Source organism: Oncorhynchus nerka, linkage group LG19 (genome assembly GCF_034236695.1).
Source record: "Oncorhynchus nerka isolate Pitt River linkage group LG19, Oner_Uvic_2.0, whole genome shotgun sequence".
In the NCBI taxonomy this organism is placed as follows: domain Eukaryota; kingdom Metazoa; phylum Chordata; class Actinopteri; order Salmoniformes; family Salmonidae; genus Oncorhynchus; species Oncorhynchus nerka.
The window spans coordinates 29,165,537-29,184,351 of NC_088414.1; the positions used below are offsets into that span (position 1 = coordinate 29,165,537).

Consider the following 18,815-nt stretch of genomic DNA (forward strand, 5'->3'; position numbering starts at 1 on the left):
CATTCTCAACAACATTTGGTAAAATGTCTGAAAACATGTTTTCACTTTGTCATTATGAGGTATTGTGTGTGTGGATGGCTGAGGGGGGAAAAAAACTGTTGTATTTAGGTTGTAACATATCAAAATGTGGAATAAGTCAAGGGGTGTGAATACTTCCTGAAGACACTGTATATGTTCTGTTTCTTAATGGAGGATTTCATTATTCTGAAAAACAAGGCTATGTAAATAAACTGTTCAGCTTCCAAAGAATGCAAACAAACTGTTTGACTAATTTAGAATGAACCCTAAACTTGACAACAATAAACCTATATGTCAGTGTTATGGTGGTGACTACACTAAAACAAACACATTCCTGTTGACAATGAAAAACAAAACTTTTACAATTATTTTTAATTTTTGCTTACACATTTGCAGTTTCTACAACAAAAGCTTATGATAAAATACAGAAATTAGGGGTATCAATAAAATTAGCAGTGACCTACAATACTTCCTCCAAGATATCCAGAGACAGAGGAGAGCAAATGTGTGAAACAGTTTAAAAAAATGTCCATTCCAATATTTCTGGGTTCCAGAATATTACCAGTTTGTATATTTGAATATTTTTTTGGTGTCTCCAAGTCATTCTCTTGAACAAAAAGGAGAGACATAACAAATTTGAATTACAATTAATTTACCTTTACAGATACCTCAGAGACATAGATAAAACAGAGATTTAGTCCCAGAAAATGTGTGAACATTGAACATTTATGGTGTGTGTGTGTGTGTGTGTATTAGGGGAGAGGCAGGGGGTGAAAAATGTAGAACATCTGTCTGTAAAACACCACTCATTTGGTGTTATGTGCAGACTCTGATTGAACATCATTTAAATAACCAGTTTATTGAAAATAATGTATCTTAATTCAAAGATATTCTATGGTAGCTGTAAAAGGCAAAGCAGTTGTGCACATACAGTTCAGTATCTGACTAGAGAAAATAAAAGCACCAGAAGTACTGGCAATGCTTCACTTACACAGTACATTCATCTATCTCAGGTCAACCACGGCAAGTTGACTATCATGATGGATGTCCTTTCATGTGCATGATATCATTGTGGGACACAATGCACGTACAGTTTAGGTTAAGAGTGGCCAAACATTTCCCATCAGCTTTCCTAACCATCAAAGAAGAGATTGAAGGTCAGAGGTCATTCACATGGCCTTATCAATCAGCCCTAACATCCTAACGGAGGTATTACTGCTGGCAGTGAGGTGCATTGTGAGGAGTAACGTCCCTCAGAGATTCAGCATACAGGTCTTTTAAGGCCAAATTAATCTACCAGTTTCCTATTCCGACTCAATTTCTCTTTGGATTGACCCTGTCCTTCAAGGAGTAGGAATGTTTTCTACAAATTACAGAAAGAACACATGAAGACAACAGAAGAGAGTTTCAATCCAACTGCAATAGTCTTCTATCGTGCATCATAGATTTAATCTATTTACTCCATTTAATGGATGGTAATAAGAATAATCATATTTTTCAACTTCTTTCTACCATACAGCTATTCATTATCAACATAACCACATCTTAGCATATGCAGAATTGTGTGTTAGTAGTGGTATTTTCTTTAAACCACAAGGAGAGAAAGTATGAAACATAAAGGAGAAACTGCTCTCCTCCAGCACAATCCCTCCCTCTCTCATCCTTAGCCAAGTGCCCCCCTGCTCCTCAAGCAAAGAAGACCACAAAGACGATGAAGAAGACTATGAGGACGAGGAAGATTTTGACCATGAGCCAGCGGTTGGATGAGACAGACTGAAAGTACTTGAGGATCTCGGAGTGTGCCATGTCCACGTTGAGCTGGGTGTCCTCCACATTGGCGTCAATTCTGCAGGAAAGAGGATGGGAAATGGGAGGTCAATGAGTGTCAGAGGTTTCATTAACCGGCTTACCACTGCATGCCCTGTCTGATCATTGCTGGATATGCAAGCTCAACAAAACATCAGAACAACAATGTTATATCAGGGGAAAAGCATCTTAACTAGTGGCTTGATCATCTCTGGCTCTCTCTTCATGTCTCCCTCACCTCTGCACTGTCTCCTCCTGCTCCTTCACCATGTGGGCCAGCTGCTGGAAGATGGAGCCCAGCTCTACGATGGTGGTCTCTATGTTCTGCATGGTGTCTGAACGGCTCTGGATGTACGAGTCCTATACAAACACACCATAAGAGTGACACCACTTAGAATGAATGCAAATTATTAAGCAACAAACAGTATTATTGATTGACACATGACTCCAGAAACAAGTCTCAGTCAATAAAAGCATTTGTATCGAATGAGGACACTGCGTCAAAGTGTGTTTTAAATGTCACTGTTATTGTCACAATCATTATAATGCTTCTCATCATCAAGAGGATTGGAGGTAATACCTGTTCATTGACAAGCTGCAGCTGTTGGCTGGCACGGAAGTCCATGTCTATAGAGACTTCAGCTGTCCTTTTAGAGTCATCCTGCATTAACAATGAGTTACCTGCAAGAGAGAGTGAGAGTGAGAGTGAGAGAGAGAGAAGGGAGGAGAGAGAGAGAGAGAAGGGAGGAGAGAGAGAGAGAGAGAGAGGAAGAGAAGGAGAGAGAGAAGGGAGGAGAGAGAGAGAGAGAGAGAGAGAGAGAAGGGAGGAGAGAGAGAAGGGGAAGAGAGAGAGAGAAGGGAAGAGAGAGAGAGAGAAGGGAGGAGAGAGAGAGAGAGAAGGGAGGAGAGAGAGAGAGAAGGGAGGAGAGAGAGAGAGAAGGGAGGAGAGAGAGAGAGAAGGGAGGAGAGAGAGAGAGAGAGAAGGAGGAGAGAGAGAGAGAGAAGGAGAGAGAGAGAGAGAGAGAGAGAGAGAGAAGGAGAGAGAGAGAGAAGGGGGAGAGGAGAGAGAGAGAGGGAGAGAGAGAGAGAGAGAGAGAAGGGGAGAGAGAGAGAGAGAGAGAGAGAGAGAAGGGGGGAGAGAGAGAGAGAGAGAGAGAAGGGAGGAGAGAGAGAGAGAGAGAGAAGGGGGGAGAGAGAGAGAGAGGTCAGGTTGTACTTTTTAGTGCTTGTTTTGTACTGTGGAGCTGATAATAGTTTATCTCACCGAAGTTGCTGGCATGTAGATGGGAGGAGGATACTGGGGCTTGAGAAAATTGATCTCTTCTACTCTTCTGCTCTTTGAGGTTCTGCAGAGGGAAAAGAGTGTGGGGGAGTTGAGAAGAAAATCTGTATAAAACGGTTTATAAATCAACAAATATACATGGAACATCCAATCAAAACTAGTCTGGTCAAAATATTTACTGTGAAAGATGCGTGTCTGTCTTACCTCTGTCCTGACCTCCAGCACCGACTTGAAGTCGTTTGACATTGATGCCAGTTTGGACTAGAACAGAAAAGGGCTGTTATAAAATGAACGCTACATGGAAAAGTGACATGCACTATTCTTCATTGGATAAAACCAATGGACATGAATGTCAGAGCATGGAAGTTACCTGGAGGGAGACAACGATGGTGTTGGAATGTGTCTGTAGGTGTTTGCCATTCTGACTCTGTCTGGAGCGCACAAGACCCTGCAGCTGTGCTATCTGTTTATTCAGACTGTTTATGTCCTGGACAAAGAAAAGAAAAAACAGACAGCTTGCTTTTACTTTCACATCCCAACGGTCATCTAATAAAGTGTTCCTGAACAGCATCCTGTACATATAAACTCTGTAGAGTAACAACAAAGTATAGCAGCTAAATCTACTATACATATCTCCTCACCTGTTTAACAATGTAGGTTAACTCCTCAATCTCCACAGCTTTGTCATCAAAAAGAGATTTCCTTTTGGCAACTAGACAAGATAAGAGTCAGTGAGTTCCAGATGCACAACCACATTGTGGACGCAAAAACTCAAAAAGTTGCTTCCTTACGTATTGTGAGTTTTTCCAGTTTGGCGAAAGTGTTACTCAAGTCCTTCCCAATCCTCCTGTTAAATAGAAAGAAACATAACAAACAGTTGAGTATAGGGATACCAATAGAAGGCTATACATAAAATGTATCTGTTCTCAAAATCATCTACTATTCTCATTCAATAACATGTTAATAACACAGTGTAATGCTCCTAACTTTGCCATGAGTGTAAAGTCACTGCGCTGTCTGACGGCACTGAGGGCTGGCTTGCTGGACTGGACCGCATTCTGAAGAAAACAGAAAGAATAAGGAACAATCAACCAACATTGATCAGTGTGCAAATGTCAAGCACAACTATTTTGGTGTGCCTGAATGTTATGATTCGACAGTTGGTGCTCGTTCAAAACATACAGTACCAGTCAAAAGTTTGGACACACCTATCTATCAAGGGTATTTCTTTATTTGTACTATTTTATACATTGTAGAATAATAATGAAGACATCAAAACTATGAAATAACACATATGGAATCATGCTGTTCACAAAAAAGTGTTAAACAAATATTTTAAATTCTTCAAAGTAGCCACCCTTAGCCTGGAAGATAGCTTTGCACACTCTTGGCATTCTCTCAACCAGCTTCACCTGGAATACTTTTCCAACAGTCTTGAAGGAGTTCCCACATATGCTGAACACTTGTTGGCTGCTATTCCTTCACTCTGCTGTGAAGTAAAACTCATCACAAACCATCTCAATTTGTTTGAGGATGGATGATTTTGGAGGCCAGGTCATCTGATGCAACACTCCATCACTCTCCTTCTTGGTAAAATAGCCCTTACACAGCCTGGAGGTGTGTTGGATCATTGTCCTGTTGAAAAACAGATGATAGTCCCACTAAGCACAAACCAGATGGGATGGCATATCGCTGCAGAATTCTGCAGTAGCCATGCTGGTTAAGTGTGCCTTGAATTCTAAATAGATCACAGACAGTGTCACCAGCAAAGCACACCCACACCATCACACCGCCTCCTCCATGCTTCACGGTAGGAACCACACATGCGGAGAGCATCCGTTCACCTAATCTGCGTCTCACAAAGACGAGGCGGTTGGAACTAAAAAACTCAAATTTGGACTCATCGGACCAAAGGACAGATTTCCACCGGTCTAACGTCCATTGCTCAAGTTTCTTGGCCCAAGCAAGACTCTTCTTATTATTGGTGTCCTTTACTAGTGGTTTCTTTGCAGCAATTCGACCATGAAGGCCTGATTCACAGTCTCCTCTGAACAGTTGATGTTGAGATGTGTCTGTTACTTGAACTCTGTGAAGCATATATTTGGGCTGCAATTTCTGAGGCTGGTAACTCTAATGAACTTATTCTCTGCAGCAGAGGTAATTCTGGGTCTTCCTTTCCTGTGGCGGTCCTCATGAGAGCCAGTTTCATCATAGCGCTTGATGGTTTTTGCGACTGCACTTAAAGAAACTTTCAAAGTTCTTGACATGTTCCATATTGACTGACCTTCATGTCTTAGAGTAATGATGGACTGTTGTTTCTCTTTGCTTATTTGACCTGTTCTTGCCATAATATGGACTTGGTCTTTTACCAAATAGGGCTATCTTCTGTATATCCCCCTACCTTGTCACAACACAACTGATTGGCTCAAATACATTAAGAAGGAAAGAAATTCCACAAATTAACTTTTAACAAGACACACCTGTTGATTGAAATGCATTCCAGGTGACTATACCTCATGAAGCTGGTTGAGAGAATGCCAAGAGTGTACAATGCTGTCATCAAGGCAAAGCTGGCTACTTTGACAAATCTCAAATATATTTGGATTTGTTTAACACTTTTTTGGTTACTACAAAATTCCATGTGTGTTATTTCATAGTTTTGATGTCTTCACTATTATTCTACAATGCAGAAAATGGTAAAAATAAAGAAAAACCCTGGAAAGAGTAGTTATGTCCAAACTTTTGAGTGGTACTGTACATAACAGTAATAAATAAACATCTCTCTATGGTGCTAATCTGTCACATCTATTTTGGTAAAGCTAGTTAATACTAATTGAGAACATACATATTATTATTAAAAGACATACGGTCTCTCCATGTTGCTCACCTGTCTCCCCTGTAGTGACCTGCAGACTGACTGGAACTCATTGGTGCGGTCCCTGCCCGACATGTTGCTTATGTCCACCAGTGGGGCAGGTGGCGGTGGACTGGGGGCTGTGAGTTGTGGGTCCTGCAACTGGATCAGCGGTGACTGGGTCTGGGCAGGCCCTAGGTACACCCCTTCCTGGCTGTTCCTAGGACCGTGGCGACGACGCGTGTTCATGGATGCTCAGGCACATCACCTGAGAGGAAAACGGAGTCAGATTTCAGTACGAATAATGTTAAAGATCCATCAAAAACACTTGTGTACTCACAACATGACAAGCTCCTCAAAAACTGTCCCGGAAAGCCCTGGGTCTGAAATGAGACAGTAGCTACTAGGCAGACAACAAGGAGATTGTTTCACTTGAGTTCTTGAAGATAGAATAAACCCACAGACCAACTGGTGTGAATGTATACAGACACTCTGCAAAGAAAGCAAAAGAGACACATCCTCTTCAAGAACTTTCTGGGTTTGAGAGTAGCAATCAGTACACTGATAGACTAGTCTACTAGACTTTTTCAACTTCTAGACTTTTCTTCGTGTTCTCTTGTTTACTAAAAGATAAAAGAACAGAGTAGTCGATGAAAAATGTGATAACCAATGTTTGGGGTAAATAACTGTTAGGTAAAACCGTTTTTTTCTTAGCTACCACCAAATCCTGATTCCCAGAAAAAGCATCATGTAGTGTTACATAATGTGCCCGATTGTAACCCATAGCTAAATGCAATCATTACAATCAAGGGGTTTACTCACAACTCAACCAAGAATCTTCTGGTCAAGAAAATTGTGCTTGCTTAAAAAAAATCTACAAAACCCAGGATTGCAAAATGAACAATCCAACAAACCTATACTGGTTGAGGTACTAGCTGTTTATCCACTGAATGCCTTGCACATGTTTGATTGTTAGTTCATTCTTTATTTAATCTTTATTTAACCAGGTAGGCTAGTTGAGAACAAGTTCTCATCTACAACTGCAACCTGGCCAAGATAAAGCAAAGCAGTGCGACACAAACAACAACAGAGTTACACATGGAATAAACAGACATACAGTCAATAACACAATAGAAAAAGTATATATACAGTGTGTGCAAATTAGGTAAGATAAGGGAGGTAAGGCACTAAATAGGCCAAAGTGGCAAAATAATTACAATTTAGCAATTAAACACTGGAGTGATAGATGTGCAGAAGAAGAATGTGCAAGTAGAGATATTGGGGTGCAAAGGAGCTAAAAATTAATAATAAATAACAGTATGGGGATGAGGTAGTTGGGTGGGCTATTTACAGATAGGCTATGCACAGGTGCAGTGACCTGTGAGCTGCTCTGACAACTGGTGCTTAAAGTTAGTGAGGGAGATTTGAGTCTGCAGCTTCAGTGATTTTTGCAATTCGTTCCAGTCATTGGCAGCAGAGAACTGTAGAGAGAACAGGATCACATTCATTGGGCACAAACAAGAGATAAGTGGACTAGCATCCCTAACCAGAAGCAGACCAGAAAGGAGGAATTGGTTTTGGGGATACCTGCTGGAGCACGTGCTATGGGTGGGTGCTGCTATGGTGACCAGTGAGCTGAGAAAAGGTGTGGCTTTACCTAGCAAAGACTTCTAGATGACCTGGAGCCAGTGGGTCTGGCGACGAATATGTAGCGAGGGCCAGCCGACTAGAGCATACAGGTCGCAGTGGTGGGCAGTATATGGGGCTTTGGTGACAAAACAGATGCACATCTTCTTCTGCATCCAATTTGCTGAGTAGAGTGTTGGAGGCTATTTTGTAAATGACATCACCGAAGTCAAGGATCAGTAGGTTAGTCAGTTTTACGAGGGTATGTTTGGCAGCATGAGTGAAGTATGCTTTGTTGCGAAATAGGAAGCCGATTCTAGATTTAATTTTGGATTGGAGATGCTTCATGTGAGTCTGGAAGGATAGTTTACAGTCTAATCAGACACCTAGGTATTTGTAGTTGTCCACATATTCTAAGTCAGAACCGTCCAGAGTAGTGATGCGGGACAGGTGCTAATAATGTGTAATAATAAATAACAGTATGGGGATGAGCAGATGGGCTGTTTACAGATGGGCTGTGCACAGGTGCAGTGATCTGTGAGCTGCTCTGACAGCTGGTGCTTAAATCTAGTGAGGAGATATGAGTCTCCAGCTTCAGTGATTGGCCAAACAGTCCAAAATAGCTCAGGTTACTCTCAGAATCCAGTATTGTAATGAAACAAGCAGGGAGCGCGAACCCTCGAACTTCTAGCCCGAAGTCCAGCGCGCTATCGAATGTGCACCAAAAGTATGCTCAACTGGTAGAGTCGATATCCGCGCTTATAAACCCAGGGTCGTTACAGTATATTATATCGGACAAACGGCATCAATATTGATAAATAATGTTATACATATGTAGGAGAATATATGTAACACGCTAGCACTAACAGAAAATGGAATGGTTTTGTGGATGATGAGTGAACGGCAAATGGGCTAGTTCGTTTCACATGACCCGGTGCCCAGGGTGGGTGTAGATTTCACTTAAGGACCAATGGAATGGTTTAAAATGTTCCAACCCGTACACCCGAGGCAATCGGGCCATGCAAAACGAATACGCCCAATAGTCATAACAAGCCTGCTGCTATTAGTAGCTAGCGTTCTGTCTTCCAAAGCTGAATAAGCTTAACGTTAGCTATAAAACATTGGCACGACAAAAACAGAGTAGATACATGACTAAGCAAGTGTTATCAGGATATCTTTTCGAGACATAATCAAGTTTCAAATACCAACAATCTCTTACCGGTAAATAAATAATCTTTATTTGATCACTCCACTGCCTACGAAGGAACTGGTCCTTCCGCTAAACGCTGACGTCAGCGCCACGTATACGTCTAGTTTAGCGCATTACGTTGTAAGGGTGCCCAGTTGGACAAATTCAGACCAGTCCATTCATCATGCATGTCTTTGCTGTAGATCCCAAATAGAGAACAGAGAATAGCCCTTATGAGAATTCAACCTAAAATCATACATGTGATCAAATAATTATGTACTAGTTTGGATATTTTTTTCACATTATCAAATGGATGTAACCAGGACCGTTTGCAGCTTGAATGGCTCTGCTCATTTGTGTGAAATGTCAGTGTGATGTTGTCTGTGTATAGACTGGTCACAGGTCGAAGAGGTGATGAACACCAGAGAAAAATGAATGTAAATGTAAATGTAAAAAGGGGCCGAAATAAGGCTTGTTCGACATTGCAGGCAACAGCCAATTGACTGGCCTACAAATCACATTGCATCATAAATAACTACTTATTGCAATCACATTGTATTGATCACATACACATTTAACAGATGTTATTGCGGGTGTAGCGAAATGCTTGTGTTTCTAGCTTACAACAGATTTGTCGCTCAGTCAGCTACCATTTACCCACAATGCATCATGGATTTGATGGTCAAGAACACGGCTAGTCTTGAAAATGGACTTGTTCCACATTGCAGACAACTGCCGACTGACCTACAAAGAACCTTGAATCATAAATAACTGCTCATAATTTGATCAATAAGTCAATTTATGAACAACTATACATTACGCTTATGATCCTCTTGAGCAGGGCCATTGACAAAGAGGGAAGGGAAATTACTGCTTTTATTGGACAGCAGACCAAATCCTCCAGAGAAGAATATGCACATGATACTAATCAACAAAACAGCAATGACACTTAGAATTTTATTGATAATTGTAGGGGAGAAGCATATGGTTTACTTCATTACACCGAAAGAAATATTGGAAAACATTTGTATATACATTAAGTGGAGTTCCACCCAGGTTCTAAACATCAGCAGGTGTGTTTGTGTGCAATCACAAGTTCTTGATCTTAAGAGGTTAAGGATCTTTTTTTCCTATTTTCACCTAAAATGACATACCCAAATCTAACCGCCTGTAGCAAGGATATGCATTTTCTTGCTACCATTTGAAAGGAAACACTGAAGTTTGTGGAAATGTGAAAGGAATGTAGGAGAAAAACACATTAGATCTGGTAAAATACAATATATTTTATATACTGTATTTTTTGTACCATCATCTTTGAAAATGCAAGAGAAAGGCCATCATTTAACCAGCCCAGGTGTCATCTGGATATTGGCCACTAGATGGCAGTGTATGTGCAAAGTTTTAGTCTGATTCAATGAACCATTGCATTTCTGTTCAAAATGTTGTATCAAGACTGCCCAAATGTGCCTAATATGTTTATTAATAACCATGTTCAAAACTGTGCAATCGCCTCAGACAATAGCATGGTATTCTTTCACTGAAATAGCTACTGTAAATTGGACAGTGCAGTTAGATTAACAAGAATTTAAGCTTTCTGCCAATATCAGATATGTCTATGTCCTGGGAAATGTTTGTTACTTACAACCTCATGCTAATCGCATTAGCCTACGTTAGCTCAACCGTCCCGCAGGGGATCCACCAATCCTGAACAAGTTTTAATGATCAATAGGAAATCAAGGCATTCAGACAGCATCCCTTTAGAATCTAAAATCCTGACAATAATTCCTTCGTACAACAGGCCAGCTCATCCAAAGACCTAATTATGAGGCCTCCTTAAAAACATTAGCCTACTATCGCAACCCTTAAGCAAAGATAGTGTAAAAAATAACTGCAAGGTGAAGTAATTTTAAAATCTTGTTTTAAAAGAAAGCAAACAAAAAACAACCCAAACAGTTGTAAAAACATATTACTACTTCAATGAAATGGTTGATGAAAGCCTGGTATGGTTACCACAGTTGTTTAAGATTTAATACCCGTCTGTCCATTACACACAGAGGATGAACATAATGGTCAATATATTGTCTTGTCATATCAGAAGAAAAGAAAGCTATAGAATGCAGGTTATACATTTCACTAATAACGTTGCTGGTGAAGTTTTTGCTTTTCTGCAGAACAGATTTTGGGACTTTAACCCAAGGTTTATGGTCATCCAAGTATTCAACATCATTCTTCTCCCAATATGCTGTTGTAATGGCAAGAAAACCAAAAGATATCAGTTCCCAAACTGATCAGAACAGCTTGATCATGCTTTCTCTGGATTTCCCAACTCCAACCCATTTCACTGCAAATAAAATCAAATTCACGGTGAATATATCATCAATTATCAAAACAAGGTTGGTTTTCAGTAAGGCTGCTTAATCACCATAAATACTTGTTTCTTGACTAACCTGGCACTTGCAAGAAGTCCTCGATGAAGCGGATGTAGCTCTGTGCCTGAGGGGGCAGCTCCTCAAAGCACCGCACATCCTCAGTGCTGCAGCACCATCCAGGTAGTGTCTCATACTTCACTGACACCCGCATCAGCATGTCCATATTGGCTACAGTGGGAAAGACAGGGAATAAGATGGGAGTCAGCATGCAGGGCAAGCCAAATCAAATGTGTAAGGGTCAAGTGAACAGAGCAACTGTATAAAATAAGTCCCCCTAGACAGGGAGAAACTTACCAGGAAAACTGGGAAGGGATTCGTCATCTACAGTGTAGGACACACCCACTTTGATCTCTGGCAGCGTGTCGAGGACGTCAAGCTTGGTCAGAGCGATGCTGTCGGAGAGAAACAGTGGTGTCAAACACAGTTATGCAATAAATAGACAGCAACTGAACATAGTGGAGGCATACACAAGTACAACAGACTGAACACGGTGATCCAATAATTACAATGCATACAGTTTGGAACACATCCAGAAAGAAGGACAAGCAGGAGGCGAGACCGAGCCTTACGCAGTGAAGCCGTTGACCATGTGGGCGTATCTGACAAGGATCAAGTCAAGCCAGCCACAGCGGCGCCGCCGGCCCGTCGTCACACCAAACTCCCTCCCTCTGGACTGCAACAAGTTGCCAATCTCCTGGACCACAATCAACACAGCAGTCAGATCTGGGATTCACTATAAACTGAATGTAAATATGAAGTACTAGAAGAGACGGTTCCTAGACAGTAAGTTTACACCCCTACAAATTCATACTATATGACTTAAGACAATTCTGCAAAACACTATCCACTCACATTGTCCTGCTCAGTGGGGAAAGCTCCAACGCCCACCCGGGTGGTGTAGGCCTTGACCACACCATACACTCTCCCCACATAGGACGGGGGCACACCCAGGCCAGTGCACACCCCCCCAGCAGTGCAGTTAGAGGATGTCACAAACGGGTAGGTGCCTGAAAAAGACAAATGATTTGATTTCCTTCAAATTATATTCCAATGGCCATTACTAAATAGCATAATAATTTACCCCCCTCAAACCCTTCTGTTCTCACCAAAGTCAATATCCAAGAGGGCTGCATTGGCTCCCTCCACCAGAATCTTCTTACTGGGACCAGTGAGGGCCTTGTGCATGAAGTACACCCCATCGGTGACAAGGGGCCGCAACCTCTCAGCATACACCTGGAAAAGGTGGAGGAGGAGAAAAAAATAAATAAAAAAATCAGTGACCACCTACCTACATAGAGAAACATCTCAGTATCTTAAGTTTTCTAGCTCCCCCTGAAAGACTAACAAGAGCTGTTCTGCATGGAATCAGCTCAATTGAGACAGTAATTGTCTGTAGAGAGAACAGGATCACATTCATTGTGCACAAACAAGAGGTAAGTGGACTAGCATCCCTAACCAGAAGCAGACAAGAAAATACTCATCCAGAAGCGGTGCTCCAAATGGTCAGGGACTTTATCCGCAGGCAAACTTAAATCCGTTTGACCTAACTTCTACCTGTATATCACGTGTCACATTTTTAAAAAACATTTTTATAATAACTCTAGACCACGTTTACTCCACACACAGAAGCATAAAGCTCTCCCTCCATTTGGCAAATCTGACCATAATTATATCCTCCCGATTCCTGCTAACAAGCAAAGGTAGGAAGTACCAGCGACTCACTCAATACGAAAGTGGTCAGATGACTACAGGACTGTTTTGCTAGCAGACTGGAATATGTTCTGGGATTCATCCAATGGCATTGAGGAGTATACCACAGTCACTGGCTTCATCAATAAGTGCATCGACGACGTCATCCCCACAGTGACAGTAAGTACATATCCCAACCAGAAGCCATGGATTTACAGGCAACATCCGTACCGAGCTAAAGGCTAGAGTTGCCGCTTTCAAGGAGCGGGACACTAATCCAGACACTTAAAATAAATCCTGCTATGCCCTCATACAAACCATCAAACAGGCAAACCGTCAATAAAGGACTAATATTGAATCCTACTACACCGGCTCTGACGCTCGCCAGCTTCCCAGTGACGCGAGCAAACCACACAAGCTATATTCATTTTAAGCATTACCAGGGTGTGTACTCACAGCAACTATCTCCCTGACCAAAGCTAATACCTACATGTTTCAAGCAGACCACCATAGTACATGTCACCAAGAATGCAAAGGTAACCTGCCGAAATGACTACCGCCCCGTAGAACTCACGTCAGTCACCATGAAGTGCTCTGAAAGGCTGGTCATGGCTCACATCAACACCAGCATCCCAGAAACCCTAGACCCACACCAATTTGCATACCGCCTAAACCAATCCACAGACGACGCAATCTCAATCGCACTCCACACTGCCCATTCCCACCTGGACAAAAGGAACACCTGTGTGAGAATGCTGTTCATTGACTACAGCTCAGCGTTCAACACCATAGTGCCCACAAAGCTCATCACTAAGCTAAGGACCCTGGAACTAAACAGGAGGTCAAGAGAGCTGGCAGTGTGGTGCCCGAACAACAACCTCTCCCTCAACGTGATCCAGACAAAGGAGATGATTGTGGACTACAGGAAAAGGAGGGTCATGTCCACATCACCAACAAACTACCATGGTCCAAAGACAGTCGTGTTGTCGTGCCATCTTCACCTTTTCTCCCCTCATGAGACGGAAAATATTTGGCATGGATCCTCAAAAAGTCCTACAACTGCACCATCAAGAGCATCCTGACCAGTTGCATCATCCCCTCATACGGCAACTGCTCGGCATCCGATGGTAAGACGCTAGAGTTTAGTGCGTATGGACCAATACATCACTGGGGCCAAGCTTCCTGCCATCCAGGACCTATACACTAGGCGGTGTCAGAGGAAGGCACAATTTTTTGGGTCAAAGACTCCAGCCACCGTAGTCATAGACTGTTCTCTTTGCTACCACACAGCAAGCTGTACCGGAACGCCAAGTCTAGGTCCAAAAGGCCCATTAATAGCATCTACCTCCAAGCCATAAGACTGCTGAACAATGAATAAAACGGCCACCCGGACTATTTACATTGACCACCCCCCCCTTTGTTTTAACACTGCTGCTTCTCGCTGTTTATCTATGCATAGTCACTTTACCCCTACCTACATATTACCTTGACTAACCTGCACATTGACTTGGTAACCCCTGCATATAGCCTCGTAATTATATCATCTTAAATGTTACTTTCAACTCTATATACTCAATATTTTCTTAACTATTTCTTGAACTGCATTGTTGGTTAAGGGCGTGTAAGTAGGCATTTCACGTTAACATTTGATTTGACTGCAACCTGGGCAGGTGATTTATGGCTCAGAACAAAGATTTTTTTTAAATGTTTTAATTAAGCTAGGTATAATACACACACACTACCGTTCAAAAGTTTGGGGTCACATAGAAATGTCCTCTTTTTGAAAGAAAAGCTTTTTTTGTCGATTAAAATAACAGCAACTTGATCAGAAACACAGTGTAGACATTGTTAATGTTGTAAGTGACTATTGTAGCCGGAAACAGACAATTTATTTTTAATGGAATATCTACATAGGCCCATTATCAGCAACCATCACTTCTGTGTTCCAATGGCAAGTTGTGTTAGCTAATCCAAGTGTATCATTTTAAAAGGCTACTTGATCATTAGAAAACCCTTTTACAATTATGTTAGCACAGCTGAAAGGCCAGCATCCCCGGAGTCGCATCTTCACTGTTGAAGTTGAGACTGGTACTATTTAATGAAGCTGCCAGTTGAGGACTTGTGAGGCATCAGTTTCTCAAACTAGACACTAGTGTACTTGTCCTCTTGCTCAGTTGTGCACCAGGGCCTCCCACTACTCCTCTTTCTATTCTGGTTAAAGCCAGTTTGCGCTCTTCTGTGAAGGGGGCAGTATGAGATCTTCAGTTTCTAGCATGGAATAGCCTTCATTTCTCAGAACAAGAATAGACTGACGATTTTCAGAAGGGCTTTGTTTCTGGCTATTTTGAGCCTGTAATCGAACCCAGGACAGTTTTATTGCTTCTTTAATCAGAACAAGTTTTCAGCTGTGCTAACATAATTGCAAAAGGGTTTTCTAATGATCAAATAGCCTTTTAAAATGATACACTTGGATTAGCTAACAATGTGCCATTGGAACACAGGAGTGATGGTTGCTGATAATGGGCATCTGTAAGCCTACGTAGATATTCCATTAAAAAAAATAAAAAGCCGTTTCCAGTTACAATAGTCATTTACAACATTAACAGTGTCTACCCTGTATTTCTGATCAATTTGATGTTATTTTAATGGACAACTTTTTTGCTTTTCTTTAAAAAACAAGGTCACTTCTAAGTGACCCCAAACCTTTGAATCGTAGTGTATATTGGGACATTAAAGCAGTGTTCTTTTCACCTTCAGTTGTTGCAGCTCATTGTCAATGTCAACATTTAGGTCGGGGTACATAGTCAGGAATTGCCCTGCCAACACACGGAACCTGTGGACGAAGAAATGCCATCAGCTACCAATCAACATCAACTTTTTTAGTGATCATTAAAATCATTAAGGTTCAAAAGTGTATTTCAGGTAAATTACATGCATTCTTACAAACAATAATTTTGGTACTAACTTCTCCGCAAAGACAGTGAAATCAGACACAAGGTCACAGACTCGCAGTCCATTGCGAGCAGCTTTGGAAGAATAGGCAGGTCCAATGCCCTTTTTGGTGGTTCCCAAACTGGAAAACAATCAATCAAAATCAGAAGAATGGACATTCAGGAATGCCATAGCATTAATGAACACTGCCTTTGCAGTAGCCCTAAAAGGCTACCATGACTTCAATATTTTGTTGTTGTTGCTACAACCACTTTCACCACATAGTAAAATGAAGAACAGGGCGTCGTCTTCAAAGAGTCTCAGATAAGCGCTCCAAATTGGAGACGCTTCATGAACACAGTCACCATCACTTCCTCATACAATAAAACCCACGCACTTGTTTCCCGCCTGTAGCTGTCTCTGTTGTTCCTGGATCCCATCAACAGCTTGGTGGAAGTTGAACACTAAAAGCAGATACACAAAAAAAAAAAACATACATTCATAGAATTGCAAGACACTAGACCAAAGACATGTAAATCAAACAGCCATGTCTTACCAATGTGTGCACGGTCAGATATCTTTAACCGCGTCTCCCATCCTTGCAGTCCTGGACAATGACAAATACAAATAGCAGGTCAAGTGTCATCAGTGGAATCCACTTCCTTCATCCTTTTTATCACCATCATCTTTCCTGCAGGCCTCTTCAATTGCCAATACTCACCGTTGCCTTTCTGCAGGTTCTTTTCAGCCTCCTCGAAGAGGCCAGGCAGGTGTATCACAACCCCGTTCCCTGTGGATGAGCAGTTCAGTTACGGATGGTTTGAACAGGAAACCAAACCAATGAAAACATCGTGGAGGCTGAAGTGTAAGAGGGTCAACTCACCAATAAATGAGACAGCCTTCTTGTTGAGCACTCCACTGGGCAGCAAGTGGAAGTCGTACTCCACAGAGTCCACCACCACTGTGTGGCCTGCGTTGTTGCCTCCCTGAAAGAGACAACATTTACATGAACAACAAGAGAAGGAGCAGAAATTGAGTAACTACCTGTTAACTGGAAAAGCTTTGTTTCAACAGCTATAAAACTTCAGTTTATTACAAAATACAGACACGTTTGTGTAGTTAACAGGAGATACCGGTTTATTACTCACCAGTTAAAACTAGTCGAATGAAACCAATGTAGGCAGTATTTTACCAGGGGAGCCGACAAAAGACATTTAGCGAACTGCAATTGTTACTGTAGGGTGGGGATAATTTGTGGAACTTTCCAACAGGAATCTGTCCAAAACTTTAACAAGGATGCCAACAAACAGCACATAAAGTAGGATGATCAATTCACCTAGCTAAATAGATGCCGAATAGGCATCAACTCACCACATAGCTTATACTTAAAGCTTGTCCATAGGCTACCAGAGTGATACGTTTTTCAATCACCACGTTTTATTCGGAAAAATGTAACAAATTTACCCACTCCCTACCTGGTATCTTATTCTGCCCACTATACAACTTTGTATGCGTTGTTTGTTGGCAACCTTATTATTTACGAAGTTTTTGCAACAGATTCCGGTTGAAACGTCCCAAACTTTACCCACTCGTTACTGTAGCTAGATAACCCATTTGTTGTTGTGGGTTGTTACCCACTACCACCAGATAAGATGCTTAGCTAGCAATGCTAACGTTCGCATGATAAATTGCTAAATAGCTAAAGTTATCTAGTAAGCACATTTCCTAAATATTATATACACTAACTAGAATTGGTTTTGCCTAGCCAACGCAGCAGAACGACTGGCGTACTTTTGTCAAGTTCAAAATGCCTTGTTTGCTAGCTAGTTAGAGTAGCTACGTACCTGACACCGGCAGACTAAATCCGCGTCCAGTGCTAGCAGGTCAACCACTTTCCCCTTTCCCTCGTCTCCCCATTGCGCACCGAGGACCACGGTTACTTTATTCCGAGGTTCCTTCGGAATCCGCAGGGACTCGACCTGTCCACTCTCCCGATGTCGCTTGAAAGATGGCTCTCCGTTCATGGAGGCCGTTTCTTGGCCATTACACATTGTGCTATCTGCTGCCATGAGCCTTGCTTAAATCCGGAGGATAAAAATAGCGGGAAACAAGGTTGCCAGGTTTGGTTAAAAAAAAGTGCGTATTGTCCATACAAAACCCACCCACAAGCCCTGAAAACTAGCCCCTTTCTCGTAGTAATAGGGGAGTTTGACACATTAAACCTAATAAACCCCTTTTCCATAACATAATACAGCGAATTAAGAATTAATATCTACTTAACTTGTAACGACGAAATGATCAAAATTCAGTTTTCCATCAAAATAATATTGCGAGCTACCGTGACATAATACATTAATTTGAATATGTTGCAAGACAAAATATAATTCGCCTTTATTAAACTCGCCAGATAAATCGACATGTATTGATGTAAAATTAACTCGTTTGAACGCTGTTATTATAAATAAATCCATTTTGGCATGTACATAACTACATCAGATTTACAGGTAACATTGCTTTTTTTGTTGGAATTTCAATCACCGAACGTATATTAATAATATGGATATGACTATGATCACGAATGATAACTTACAATTGTATTAACTAAACAAACACAGCCATTAATAGTTGGCACAAATTGATTTGCAATGACTCACACAGCCATTAATAGTTGGCACAAATTGATTTGCAATGACTCCAGAGATAACATCATTTCAACATATGTATTGTGGCAAATGGTAGGATAAGGCCACATTAGCATATAAATTAATAGGCTAGGCTACTTGCAGGCCAACATATCCAAATCAAATTTTGTCACATGCGCAGAACACAACAGGTGTAGGTAGACCTTACAGTGAAATGCTTACTTACAAGCCCTTAACCAACAATGCAATAACAACAAAAAATACCTACAAAAAGTAAGAATAAGAAATAAAAGTTACAAATGACTAAAGAGTGGCAGTAAAATAACAATAGAGAGGCTATGTACAGGGG

General features: G+C 41.4%; 2 protein-coding genes across 3 annotated transcripts; both read right to left on the reverse strand.

Annotated features, from left to right (window-relative positions):
- Window positions 1-375: 375 nt before the first annotated feature.
- Window positions 376-8,908, reverse strand: LOC115101333 (syntaxin-5-like). Of its 2 annotated transcripts, none has more exons than XM_029620737.2 (11): window positions 8,806-8,908; window positions 5,994-6,228; window positions 4,094-4,164; window positions 3,898-3,953; window positions 3,748-3,818; window positions 3,477-3,593; window positions 3,311-3,367; window positions 3,089-3,170; window positions 2,405-2,505; window positions 2,063-2,184; window positions 376-1,864 (listed from the first exon to the last, which is right to left on the reverse strand). In XM_029620737.2, the coding sequence occupies exons 2-11, from the start codon at window positions 6,207-6,209 to the stop codon at window positions 1,705-1,707; spliced, it is 1,053 nt and encodes a 350-aa protein (XP_029476597.1). In that variant the 5' UTR covers window positions 6,210-6,228; window positions 8,806-8,908; the 3' UTR covers window positions 376-1,704. The 2 variants fall into 2 exon arrangements, with proteins under 2 accessions (XP_029476597.1, XP_029476596.1); XM_029620736.2 differs by having other exon boundaries at window positions 5,994-6,231; window positions 8,806-8,899.
- Window positions 8,909-9,718: 810 nt separating this feature from the next.
- Window positions 9,719-17,932, reverse strand: LOC115101334 (adenylosuccinate synthetase isozyme 2-like). Its single transcript, XM_029620738.2, has 13 exons — window positions 17,669-17,932; window positions 16,708-16,810; window positions 16,546-16,614; window positions 16,381-16,431; window positions 16,222-16,288; window positions 15,859-15,966; window positions 15,645-15,726; window positions 12,311-12,437; window positions 12,057-12,211; window positions 11,774-11,898; window positions 11,499-11,596; window positions 11,223-11,372; window positions 9,719-11,116 (listed from the first exon to the last, which is right to left on the reverse strand). The coding sequence occupies exons 1-13, from the start codon at window positions 17,891-17,893 to the stop codon at window positions 11,064-11,066; spliced, it is 1,413 nt and encodes a 470-aa protein (XP_029476598.1). The 5' UTR covers window positions 17,894-17,932; the 3' UTR covers window positions 9,719-11,063.
- Window positions 17,933-18,815: the final 883 nt, after the last annotated feature.

Bases quoted from the DNA above. Each gene is read 5' to 3' on its own strand.
- LOC115101333 (XM_029620737.2), bottom strand. From the start codon at position 6,209: ATGAACACGCGTCGTCGCCACGGTCCTAGGAACAGCCAGGAAGGGGTG. The intron at 4,165-5,993 runs GTGAGCAACATG...TGTTTTCTTCAG, and splicing joins GGTCACTACAGGGGAGACAG to AATGCGGTCCAGTCCAGCAA. The intron at 3,819-3,897 runs GTAAGGAAGCAA...TATCTTGTCTAG, and splicing joins ACTGGAAAAACTCACAATAC to TTGCCAAAAGGAAATCTCTT.
- LOC115101334 (XM_029620738.2), bottom strand. From the start codon at position 17,893: ATGGCAGCAGATAGCACAATGTGTAATGGCCAAGAAACGGCCTCCATG. The intron at 11,899-12,056 runs GTGAGTGGATAG...ATTGTGGTCCAG, and splicing joins TCCCCACTGAGCAGGACAAT to GAGATTGGCAACTTGTTGCA. The intron at 11,373-11,498 runs GTAAGTTTCTCC...TTCCCACTGTAG, and splicing joins ATCCCTTCCCAGTTTTCCTG to CCAATATGGACATGCTGATG.